General features: G+C 45.4%; 1 protein-coding gene across 2 annotated transcripts in view; it reads left to right on the top strand.

Moving 5' to 3' along the window:
* sh3pxd2aa (SH3 and PX domains 2Aa) overlaps positions 1 to 13,574 on the top strand; it is a 594,706-nt gene that overhangs the window by 544,569 nt on the left and 36,563 nt on the right. For both annotated transcript variants that reach the window (XM_068001935.1, XM_068001933.1), the window contains one exon: positions 8,247 to 8,590. In XM_068001935.1, the coding sequence (XP_067858036.1) occupies positions 8,247 to 8,590 (344 nt within the window). The remainder of the gene's footprint in view (positions 1 to 8,246; positions 8,591 to 13,574) is intronic.

The raw sequence follows: 13,574 nt of genomic DNA, 5'->3' as shown, positions 1-13,574 counted from the left end.
AACTGGTATCAGTCAGGGCCTGGACTGTACCTAGTATCAGTCAGGGCCTGGACTGTAACTGGTATCAGTCAGGGCCTGGCCTGTACCTGGTATCAGTCAGGGCCTGGACTGTAACTGGTATCAGTCAGGGCCTGGACTGTAACTGGTATCAGTCAGGGCCTGGACTGTACCTGGTATCAGTCAGGGCCTGGACTGTACCTGGTATCAGTCAGGGCCTGGACTGTAACTGGTATCAGTCAGGGCCTGGACTGTACCTGGTATCAGTCAGGGCCTGGACTGTAACTGGTATCAGTCAGGGCCTGGACTGTAACTGGTATCAGTCAGGGCCTGGACTGTACCTGGTATCAGTCAGGGCCTGGACTGTAACTGGTATCAGTCAGGGCCTGGACTGTAACTGGTATCAGTCAGGGCCTGGACTGTACCTGGTATCAGTCAGGGCCTGGACTGTAACTGGTATCACTCAGGGCCTGGACTGTAACTGGTATCAGTCAGGGCCTGGACTGTAACTGGTATCAGTCAGGGCCTGGACTGTACCTGGTATCAGTCAGGGCCTGGACTGTACCTGGTATCAGTCAGGGCCTGGACTGTAACTGGTATCAGTCAGGGCCTGGACTGTACCTGGTATCAGTCAGGGCCTGGACTGTAACTGGTATCAGTCAGGGCCTGGACTGTAACTGGTATCAGTCAGGGCCTGGACTGTACCTGGTATCAGTCAGGGCCTGGACTGTAACTGGTATCAGTCAGGGCCTGGACTGTACCTGGTATCAGTCAGGGCCTGGACTGTAACTGGTATCACTCAGGGCCTGGACTGTACCTGGTATCAGTCAGGGCCTCGACTGTACCTGGTATCAGTCAGGGCCTGGACTGTACCTGGTATCAGTCAGGGCCTGGACAGTAACTGGTATCACTCAGGGCCTGGACTGTACCTGGTATCAGTCAGGGCCTGGACTGTACCTGGTATCAGTCAGGGCCTGGACAGTAACTGGTATCACTCAGGGCCTGGACTGTAACTGGTATCCGTCAGGGCCTGGACTGTACCTGGTATCACTCAGGGCCTGGACTGTAACTGGTATCCGTCAGGGCCTGGACTGTAACTGGTATCCGTCAGGGCCTGGACTGTACCTGGTATCACTCAGGGCCTGGACTGTAACTGGTATCCGTCAGGGCCTGGACTGTAACTGGTATCCGTCAGGGCCTGGACTGCACCTGGTATCCGTCAGGGCCTGGACTGTAACTGGTATCAGTCAGGGCCTGGACTGTAACTGGTATCACTCAGGGCCTGGACTGTAACTGGTATCAGTCAGGGCCTGGACTGTAACTGGTATCCGTCAGGGCCTGGACTGTAACTGGTATCAGTCAGGGCCTGGACTGTAACTGGTATCCGTCAGGGCCTGGACTGTAACTGGTATCAGTCAGGGCCTGGACTGTAACTGGTATCACTCAGGGCCTGGACTGTAACTGGTATCAGTCAGGGCCTGGACTGTAACTGGTATCCGTCAGGGCCTGGACTGTAACTGGTATCAGTCAGGGCCTGGACTGTAACTGGTATCCGTCAGGGCCTGGACTGTAACTGGTATCAGTCAGGGCCTGGACTGTAACTGGTATCACTCAGGGCCTGGACTGTAACTGGTATCAGTCAGGGCCTGGACTGTAACTGGTATCAGTCAGGGCCTGGACTGTAACTGGTATCAGTCAGGGCCTGGACTGTACCTGGTATCAGTCAGGGCCTGGACTGTAACTGGTATCAGTCAGGGCCTGGACTGTAACTGGTATCACTCAGGGCCTGGACTGTAACTGGTATCAGTCAGGGCCTGGACTGTAACTGGTATCCGTCAGGGCCTGGACTGTAACTGGTATCAGTCAGGGCCTGGACTGTAACTGGTATCAGTCAGGGCCTGGACTGTAACTGGTATCAGTCAGGGCCTGGACTGTAACTGGTATCCGTCAGGGCCTGGACTGTAACTGGTATCCGTCAGGGCCTGGACTGTAACTGGTATCAGTCAGGGCCTGGACTGTAACTGGTATCACTCAGGGCCTGGACTGTAACTGGTATCAGTCAGGGCCTGGACTGTAACTGGTATCCGTCAGGGCCTGGACTGTAACTGGTATCAGTCAGGGCCTGGACTGTAACTGGTATCAGTCAGGGCCTGGACTGTAACTGGTATCAGTCAGGGCCTGGACTGTAACTGGTATCAGTCAGGGCCTGGACTGTAACTGGTATCAGTCAGGGCCTGGACAGTAACTGGTATCAGTCAGGGCCTGGACTGTAACTGGTATCAGTCAGGGCCTGGACTGTAACTGGTATCAGTCAGGGCCTGGACTGTAACTGGTATCCGTCAGGGCCTGGACTGTAACTGGTATCAGTCAGGGCCTGGACTGTAACTGGTATCAGTCAGGGCCTGGACTGTAACTGGTATCAGTCAGGGCCTGGACTGTAACTGGTATCAGTCAGGGCCTGGACTGTAACTGGTATCAGTCAGGGCCTGGACTGTAACTGGTATCAGTCAGGGCCTGGACTGTAACTGGTAAGAGAAATTGCTAGCTCCACTGTCACTGGCATTGGGAACTACTAGAACTGAACCAAATGGAAAATAGAAACAATTAGTGGTTATGTTACTGAACTAGTAATCCAGACAACTTAATTTCAAATCCCACCATAACAGCTTGAGAATTTGAATTCAGTTAAAAAATTTGGAAAAAACATAGAATTACATAGAATGTACAGTACAGAAACAGGCCATTTGGCCCAACACGTCCATGCCGCTGTTTATGCTTCACATGAGCATCCTCCCACCCTAATTCATCAAACCCTAGCGGTATATCCTTCTACTCTTTTCTCCTTCATGTGTTTATCGAGCTTCCCCTTAAATGCTATTCGCCTCAACTACACCCTGTGGGAGTGAGTTCCACATCTCACCACTCTCTGGGTAATGAAGTTTCTCCTGAATTCCCTAGTGGATTTATTAGTGACTACCTTATATTTATGGCCCCTAGTTCTGATCTCCCCGCAAGTGGAAACATCTTCTCTACGTCTTTTCTATCAAACCCTTTCATAATCTTAAAGGCCTCTGTCAGGTCACCCCTTCGTCTTCTCTTTTCTAGAGAAAAAAAGCCCCAGCCTGCTCAATCTTTCCAGATAGATATAACCTCTCAGTTCTGGAAATATCCTAGTAAATCTTTTTTGCACCTTCTCCAGTACCTCTATATCCTTTTTATAATATGGAGACCAGAACTGTTCACAGTATTCCAAGTGTGGTCTAACAAAGTTCATACAAGTTTGACACAACTTCTCTGCTTTTCAATTCAATTCTTCTAGAAATGAACCTCAGTGCTTTGTTTGCTTTTTTTATGGCCTTATTAACCTGCATCGCTACTTTTCGTAATTTGTATATCTGTGCCCTCAGATCCCTCTGATCCTTTACCCCATTTAGACTCTTATTATCTAAGCAGTATGTGGCCCCTTTATTCTTCCTACCAAAATGTAATACCTCATACTTATCTATTTTGAAATTCATTTGCCAATTATACGCCCATTCTGAAAGTTTATTAATGTCTTCCTATATTTTGTCGCAGTCCTAACTATACCCACCAATTTGGTGTCGTCCGCAAATTTTGAAATTGTACTTCTGATTCCCGAGTCCAAATCGTTTATGTAAATTGTGAACCACAGTGGTTCCAACACCGATCCTTGTGGAACACCACTTCCCACCTTTTGCCAATCTGAGTAACCACCTTTAACCTCTACTCTCTATTTTCTGTTTTGTAGCCAGCTTGCTATCCATTCTGCTACTTGTCCCCTGACTCCACATGCTCTGACCCTAGTCATGAGTCTATTATGCGTTACCCTTTCAAAGGCCTTTTAAAAATCCAAATATATTACATCTACTGCATTACCCTGTCTACCCTTTCTGTTACTTCTTCAAAGAATTCAATAAGGTTGGTCAAGCATAGAATCATAGAAAGGTTACAGCACGGAAGGAGGCCATTCGGCCCATCGAGTCTGCGCTGGCTCTATACAAGAGCAATCCAGCTAGTCGCACTCCCTGCCCTATCCCCGTAGCCATGCAATTTTTTTCCTTTCAAGTACTTATCCAATTCCCTTTGAAAGCCATGATTGAATCTGCCTCCACCACCCCCTCGGGCAGTGCATTCCAGATCCTAACCACTCGCTGTGTAAAAAAGTTTTTCTTCATGACATCTTTGGTTCTTTTGCCAGTCACCTTAAAACTATGTCCTCTGGTTCTTGACACATCCACCAATGGGAACAGTTTCTCTCTATCTACTCTGTCTAGACCCTTCATCATTTTGAATACCTCGATCAAATCTCCTCGCAACCGTCTCTGTTCCAAGGAGAACAACCCCAGCTTCTCCAGTCTATCCACGTAACTAAAGTCCCTCATCCCTGGAATCATTCCAGTAAATCTCTTCTGCACCCTCTCTAAGGCCTTCACCTCTTTCCTAAAGTGCGATGCCCAGAACTGGACACAATACTCCAGTTGTGGCCGATCCAGTGTTTTATAAAGATTCATCATCACTTCCGTACTTTTGTACTCTGTGCCTCTATTTATAAAGCCCAGGACCCCGTATGCTTTTTTAACCACTTTCTCAACCTGCCCTGCCACCTTCAACGATTTGTGCACATATACCCCCAGATCTCTCTGTTCCTGTACCCCTTTTAGAATTGTGCCCTCTAGTTTATATTGCCTCTCCTCGTTCTTCCTACCGAAATGTATCACTTTGCATTTTTCTGCATTAAATTTCATCTGCCACGTGTCCGCCCATTCCACCAGCCTGTCTATATCTTCTTTAAGTCTATCACTATCCTCCTCACTGTTTACTAACCTTCCAAGTTTTGTGTCATCTGCAGATTTTGAAATTGTGCCCTGTACACCCAAGTCCAAGTCATTAATAAATATCAAGAAAAGCAGTGGTCCCAGCACCGACCCCTGGGGAACACCACTGTACACCTTCCTTCAGTCCGATAAACAACCGTTCACCATTATTCTCTGTTTCCTGTCACTTAGCCAATTCTGTATCCATGTTGCAACTGCTTCCTTTATTCCATGGGCCGCAATCTTGTTGGTAAGCCTACCACTTCATCAAACACCTTTTGAAAGTCCAGATACACCACATCAACTGCATTGCCCTCATCGACCCTCTCTGTTACCTCATCAAAAAACTCTATCAGGTTAGTTAAACACAATTTGCCTTTAACAAATCCGTGCTGGCTTTCCCTAATCAATCCATACTCGTTCAAGTGACTCTTATTTCGGATTATCGTTTCTAAAAGTTTCCCCACCGCTGAGGTTAAACTGACTGGCCTATAGTTGTTGGGTTTATCCTTACACCCTTTGTTGAACAAGGGTGTAACATTTGCAATTCTCCAGTCCTCTGGCACCACCCCCTTATCTACAGATGTTTGGAAGATTATGGCCAGTACCTCCGCAATTTCATCCCTTACTTCCCTCAGCAACCTAGGATGCATCCCATCCAGACCAAGTGACTTATCTACTTTAAGTACAGCCAGCCTTTCCAGTATCTCTTATTTATCAATTTTTAGCCCATCCAGTATCTCAACTGTATCTTCCTTTACTGAGGCTCTGGCAGCATCTTCTTCCTTGGTAAAGACAGATTCAAAGTACTCATTTAGTACCTCGGCCATCCCTTCTGGCTCCATGAGTAGATCTCCTTTTTGGTCCCTAATCTGTCCCACCCTTCCTCTTATTACCCGTTTACTGTTTACATGCCTGTCGAAGACTTTTGGACTCCATTTTATATCTATCTAGTGCTAGCGTTAGCCATTCTTAGCTCTCCCAATTCACACCCTTGTACTCTCAATGCACTATGGTCACATTGCAAATGGATTATTTCAGTGTCTGGCTTCCTGCCACGAATCTGTAAAATATTTTATGGGCATTACAAGATATTAACTCTGAGGCTGCAGTTTATCATGCAGGGATTTGCAGCAGCAAGCAGCAAAACTCCACTGCTGTAACGTTTATTAACTACAGAAATTTACAAGTGTCCGAAGGCAGCCAAGCAGTAAACCCCTGTTGGTATCCGATCCCATTGGTATCATAGTTAGCACATCAGACTCATATACCTACATGGCAATGGAAGCTGGAGAATTGGCCAAATGACTGATGTCCCTAAGCCTGCTCTGTGCATGAACTTCCCAGGCCTCAATAATTACCACTCGCCTAGATATTTTCTGGAACAGGGTGTATTTACTCCTCTCCCGGGACATGGATCTAGTCTTGGCTGAAGGAAAGGAACAAACATCGTAGCTTATAAGAGCAAGCCACCAAATGACTTTCAGATGGAATATATCTAACTACAGGGATGCCATATTTCCCAATGGGCCCAATCACTGTTTCCCTATCCCTAGACAGGGAATGTCCAGGCTCAGTGTTCATGCCTGTACATTATGTTTCTTGCCAACATGCGAAACCAGGCCAAGTACGTAACTGAGTTTTAATTCCTACATATTGTTAAACCATAAGACACCTTTGACTCCATTGTTCTCTTTGTCACACAGTCACTAGGATTCTTTCCAACACATTTTTTCTGTTAGACTGAGGACAGTTTTGCTTTTGTCCTTTTCTTGTCCCATTGCGTTCTCACCACCTGAGATCCTGAAGCAGTAGCCTAAGTGGTTTCATACTGGCAGTATTTGCATTTGTCTCAGCACATACAATTTTGTTTTTAATCAGTACAGTCCTCCCTGTGGGTGAACAGATGCAATGGACAGAGGAAGAGCACTGATCAGCGCCCTGCTATGATCAGCGCCCTGCTGCTCCTCCAGCTATGATCAGCGCCCTGCTATGATCACCGCCCTGCTGCTCCTCCTGCTATGATCACCGCCCTGCTGCTCCTCCTGCTATGATCAGCGCCCTGCTATGATCAGGGTCCTGCTACTCCTCCTGCTATGGTCAGCGCCCTGCTGCTCCTTCAGCTATGATTAGCGCCCTGCTATAATCAGGGTCCTGCTGCTCCTCCAGCTATGATCAGGGTCCTGCTGCTCCTCCAGCTATGATCAGGGTCCTGCTGCTCCTCCAGCTATGATCAGGGTCCTGCTGCTCCTCCAGCTATGATCAGGGTCCTGCTGCTCCTCCAGCTATGATCAGGGTCCTGCTGCTCCTCCAGCTATGATCAGGGTCCTGCTGCTCCTCCAGCTATGATCAGTGCCCTGCTTCTCCTCCAGCTGTGATCAGCGCCCTGCTGCTCCTCCAGCTATGATCAACGTGCTGCTGCTCGTCCTGCTATAATCAGGGTCCTGCTGCTCCTCCAGCTATGATTAGCGCCCTGCTATGATCAGTGCCCTGCTGCTCCTCCAGCTGTGATCAGTGCCCTGCTGCTCCTCCAGCTATGATCAGCACCTCCCAAACCCGCAACTTCCACAATCTATAAGGACAAGAGCAGCAGGTGCATTGGAAATACCATCACCTCAGGTTCCCCTCCAAGTCACATACCATCCTGATTTGGACATATATTGCCATTCCTTCATTGTCGTTGGGTCAAAATCCTGGAACTCCCTACTTAACAGCACTTTGGGAGCACTTTCACCACATGGACAGCAGTGGTTCAAGAAAAAGGCCAATCACCACCTTCTTAAGGGGCAACTCGGGATGGGCAATAAATTCCGGCTTTGCCAGCAACACCCACATCCTGAGAGTGAATCAAAAAAAACCTTCATCTTCCCATTGCTTCTTTTGTCCATCAGCAATGTATTACCACACACTTCTCCACATTAAATTTCATGTGCCATCAGTCTTCCCAATCAGCTAACCTGGGCACATCACCTCCACTGATTCCCTTTGTCTATCCAATCAAAAAAACTCCGATTAAATTTATCAAAAGCATGCAGTGATAAAATGTTAAGAGAACAAATTGGTGTTTCTGACCTTCCATCATTTACTGCCTTTAATAAATCTAACCTCGATTAGGCCCCGCATTTCTAAATTTTGGATTCTAAAACTTTGCTTACAACTGTTGTTAAACTAACTGGTCTATAATTACCTGATTTAACCTCCTCTCCTCCCTGAAACAGAGATCTTTTAGTCCTTAGAGAGGGGCACAATTCTAGATTGAATGGATATTTTATTCAGCTGTTGGGCAGTTTGTCGCGGAACATTAGTGTCACTGGTCGTTTAGGGGTTGGTGTTTATGGTAATTGAGGCAGCAGTGAAAAAAATCTTTGGTAAGTTTGTAAAGGAGGATAAATCTGAAAAAAATGTTTTTTCCAGATACCAAGGCAAAGAGGGATGGGCACCAGCATCTTACTTGAGAAAAGTCAAAGATGAACTTTCTCCGAGGAAAAAGACTCTTACTGGGCCGGTAGAGATCATTGGGAACATAATGGAGATAAGCAACCTGCTGAACAAGAAAACATGCAGCGAAAAAGATGTTCAGACAGAAAACGAATCCAACGTTTGTGACCATCCCCCACTTACTGCAAAAGAAATCAGCCTTCCTCTTCCACAAACCAATGGTGATGTAACTGTATTGATGACTCCAGAAAAGAGACTTGGCCGAGGATCACCAGGGTCACCAGCTGTGGCCCGGATTGCCCCACAGAGAGCAGAGATAGGTACAGGTTTATCTCGTGCATTGTGTTTAAAATGTTTGTCTTTCTATCACAGCCAAAATGTAGCTCCAGCATTCAAAAACTTAACAAAATTAACAATTTCAATTTTACAATTGGCCACTGACTTAAGCTAAAATCTTGTGTTTACTGTTTCAGTTCTGTAGCACAGCTAAAAGTGCAGTACTGCTGTCATAAAACTCAGAATCTAAGGGGTAAATTTTAACCCCCCAAGAACGGGTGGGTTGGGGGCGGGTGTGAAGGTAAAAAATGTAAAACCCGCCTCCAACCCAGCTACTTCCGGTTTTAACTGAGGCAGGGCGGGGGGCCGGCAACTAACCCGCTCTCAGGAGGCGGGTCGATCAGTGAAATCTCTTAACGAGGCTGCATGCCTCCATTTTAGCAGCATTTTTATTTTTAACACTGGGGGCTGGGATTCCCGGGCCTTAACACTATAAGACAATAAGAGACAGGAGCAGGAGTAGGCCATTCGGCCCCTCGAGCCTGCTCCGCCATTTAATGAGATCATGGCTGATCTGATTTTTACCTCAACTCCACTTTCCCGTCCTTTCCCCATATCCTTTGACTCCCTTGCTGATCAAAAATTTGTCTAACTCAGCCTTGAATGTATTCAATGACTCAGCCTCCACAGCTTTTTGGGGTAAAGAATTCCAAAGATTCACGATCCTCTGGGAGAAGAAATTCCTCCTCATTTCCATCTTAAACGGGCGGCCCCTTATTCTGAGACTATGCCCCCTAGTTTTAGACTCCCCCATGAGGGGTAACATCCTCTCAGCATCTACCCTATCGAGTCCCCTCAGAATCTTGTATGTTTCAATAAGATCTCCTCTCATTCTTCTAAACTCCAATGAGTACAGACCCAACCTGTTCAATCTTTCCTCATAAGACAACCCTTCCATACCCGGAATCAACCGAGTGAACCTTCTCTGAACTGCATCCAATGCAAGTATGTCCTTCCTTAAATAAGTGCACCAGAACTGTACGCAGTACTCCAGGTGTGGTCTCACCAGCACCCTGTACAGTTGCAGCATGACTTCCCTGCTTTTATACTCCATCCCCCTAGAAATAAAGGTCAATATTCCGTTTGCCTGTATGTTGACTTTTTGTGTTTCATGTACGAGGACACCCAGATCCCTCTGTACCGCAGCATTTGAGGTATTTCTCCATTCAAATAATATTTTGCTTTTTTATTTTTCCTCCCAAAGTGGATGACTTCACATTTTCCCACATTATATTCCATCTGCCAAATTTTTGCCCATTCACTTAACCTGTCAATATCCCTTTGCAGACACTTCAGGAACATAGGAACAGGAGTAGGCCATTCAGCCCCTCGTGCCTGTTCCGCCATTTGATAAGATCATGACTGACCTGTGATCTAACTCCATATACCTGCCTTTGACCCATATCCCTTAATACCTTTGGTGGCCAAAAAGCTATCGAGCTCAGATTTAAAATTAGCAATTGAGTTAGTATCAATTGCTGTTTGCGGAAGAGAGTTCCAAACTTCTACCACCCTCTGTGTGTAGAAATGTTTTCTAATCTCGCTCCTAAAAGGTCTGGCTCTAATTTTTAGACTGTGCCCCCTACTCCTAGAATCCCCAACCAGCAGAAATAGTTTCTCTCTATCCACCCTATCTGTTCCCCTTAATATCTTATAAATTTCGATCAGATCACCCCTTAACCTTTGAAATTCTAGAGAATACAACCCCAATTTGTGTAATCTCTCCTCGTAACTTAACCCTTGAAGTCCGGGTATCATTCTAGTAAACCTACGCTGCACTCCCTCCAAGGCCAATATGTCCTTCCGAAGGTGCGGTGCCCAGAACTGCTCACAGTACTCCAGGTGCGGTCTAACCAGGGTTTTGTATAGCTGCAGCATAACTTCTGCCCCCCTGTACTCTAGTCCTCTAAATATAAAGGCCAGCATTCCATTAGCCTTATTGATTATTTTCTGCACCTGTTCATGACACTTCAATGATCGATGTACCTGAACCCCTAAGTCCCTTTGGACATCCACCGTTTTTAACTTTTTACCATTTAGAAAGTACCCTGTTCTATCCTTTTTTGATCCAAAGCGGATGACCTCACATTTGTCTGCATTGAATTCCATTTGCCACAGTTTTGCCCATTCACCTAATCGATCAATATCGCTTTGTAATTTTATGTTTTCATCTACACTGCTTACAATGCCACCAATCTTTGTGAGATCGGTAAACTTAGATATGAGACTTTCTATGCCTTCATCTAAGTCGTTAATAAATATTGTGAATAATTGAGGCCCCAAGACAGATCCCTGCAGGACTCCACTAGTCACATCCTGCCAATGTGAGTACCTTCCCATTATCCCTACTCTCTGTCGCCTTTCGCTCAGCCAACTTCCTAACCAAGTCCGTACTTTTCCCTCGATTCCATGGGCTTCTATCTTAGCGAACAATCTCTTATGTGGGACCTTATCAAATGCCTTCTGGAAGTTCATATAAATAACATCCATTGACATTCCCCTGTCCACTACTTTAGTCACCTCTTCAAAAAATTCAATCAGGTTTGTCAGGCACGACCTACCTTTCACAAATCCATGTTGGCTCTCTCTGATTAACTGAAAATTCTCGAGGTGTTCAGTCACCCTCTCCTTAATTATAGACTCCAGCATTTTCCCCACAACAGATGTTAGGCTAACTGGTCTATAATTCCCTGGTTTCCCTCTCTCTCTTCTTAAAAAGTGGAGTGACATGTACAATTTTCCAATCCAGAGGGACAGTTCCTGAATCTAGAGAACTTTGAAAGATTATAGTTAGGGCATCTGCAATGTGCTCACCTACTTCCTTTAAAACCCTGGGATGGAAACCATCTGGTCCTGGGGATTTGTCACTCTTCAGTGCTATTATTTTCTTTATTACTGTTGCTTTACTTATATTAATTTTATCGAGTCCCTGTCCCCGATTCAATATTAGTTTTCTTGGGATTTCCGGCATGCTATCCTCTTTTTCTACTGTAAATACTGACGCAAAGTAATTGTTCAACATGTCCGCCATTTCCCCATTGTCAATGACAATATCCCCACTTTCAGTTTTTAAGGGGCCAACACTGCTCCTGACCACCCTCTTTTTCCTAATGTAACTATAATAGTTCTTCGTATTGGTTTTGATATCCCTTGCGAGTTTCTTTTCATACTCTCTTTTTGTAGCTCTTACTATCTGTTTTGTGACCCTTTGTTGATCTTTGTATCTTTCCCATTTGCTGGGTCTGTGCCATTTTTTGCCTTTTTATATGCCCTTTCCTTATGTCTTATACTGTCCTTTACCTCTTTAGTTGTCCATGGCTGTTTTTTTTGGCAAGTAAAGTTCTTGCCCCTCAGGGGTATAAACTGATTCTGTATCACGTTAAATGTTTCTTTAAACATTTCCCACTGATCATCAGTCGTTTTACCCATTAACAGATTTGCCCAGTTTACTGTGGACAGTCTCTGTCTCATCCCATTGAAGTCGGCCTTACCTAAGTCTAGAATCTTAGCAGCTGATTCACTTTTTTCCCTTTCAAAAACTGCATTGAACTCGATCATGTTATGATCACTATTGGATAGATGTTCACACACAGTTAAGCCGTTAACTAAATCTGGTTCATTACTCATTACCAAATCTAGTATGGCTTGCCCCCTTGTTGCCTCTAGGACATACTGCTGTAGAAAACTATCCCGAACACACTCAAGAAATTCACTACCTTTCTGACAGTTGCTAGTCTGCTTTTCCCAATCTTTGTGAAGGTTAAAGTCCCCCATTAAGACCACTATGCCTTTGTTACACGCTTGTCTAATCTCTGCATTTATACAATCTAGCACTCCAGGGGTGCTATACACAATTCCCACCATAGTCTTAGATCCTTTCTCAATTCAACCCATAAGGTCTCTGTTGGCCGCTTACCTCTCATTATATCCTCCTTTATCATTGAAGTGATTTCATCTCTTATCATTAAGGCTACTCCTCCCCCTCTTCCATTTTCCCTGTCTCTCCTGTAGACCTTATAACCTGGTATATTTAGTTCCCAATCCTGACCATCCTGCAGCCATGTCTCTGTGATAGCTGTCATGTCATAGCCTCCAATTTGAATTTGAACCTGTAGTTCATTTAATTTATTCCTTATACTCCGTGCATTTGTATACAGAACTCTTAGTTGGGCCACACACCCTAGCCTGATCTTCAGCTTTGATGCTGGGTTAATCGCCTTTGTGTCCTCATCGCAACTTGCTTTTCCACCTATCTTTGTATCAACAGCAAATTTGGCCACAAGACACTCTGTTCCTTCATCCAAGTCATTGATATACATTGTAAATAGTTGAGGTCCCAGCACTGAGCCCCGCGGCACCCCACTAGTTACAGATTGCCATTTTGAAAATGACCCTTTTATCCCAATTCTTTGTTTTCTGTTAGTTAGCCAATCCTCTATCCATGCCAGTATATTACCCATAATGTCACGAGCTCTTATCTTGTGCATGTCGCACCTTATCAAATGCCTTTTGGAAATCCAAATATACTGCATCCATTGGTTCCCTTTTATCCACCCTGCCCGTTACGTCCTCATAAAACTCTAATAAATTTGTCAGACAAAATTTCCCCTTCATAAAACCATGTTGACTCTCCTTGATTGTATTATGAGTCTCCAAATGTCCTGCTACTGCACTAGCATTCTAGCATTTTCCCAATGACAGATGTTAGGCTAACTGGTCTATGGTTACCTGCTTTCTGCTCACTCCCTTCTTGAATAGGGGTGTTACGTTTGCGGTTTTCCAATCCACTGGGACCTTTCCAGAATCTAGTGAATTCTGGAAGATTGCAACCAGTGCATCCACTATCTCTGTCGCCACTTCCTTTAAGACCCTCGGATGCAAGCCATCAGGTCCAGGGGACTTGTCAGCCTTTAGACCCATTAGTTTACCGAGTACTTTTTCTCCAGTGATAGTGATTGTTTTTAGTTC

Source organism: Heptranchias perlo, chromosome 21 (genome assembly GCF_035084215.1).
Source record: "Heptranchias perlo isolate sHepPer1 chromosome 21, sHepPer1.hap1, whole genome shotgun sequence".
NCBI lineage: Eukaryota > Metazoa > Chordata > Chondrichthyes > Hexanchiformes > Hexanchidae > Heptranchias > Heptranchias perlo.
The sequence above is the reverse complement of the archived record's forward strand: the minus strand, read 5'-3'. Positions and strand labels throughout refer to the sequence as shown.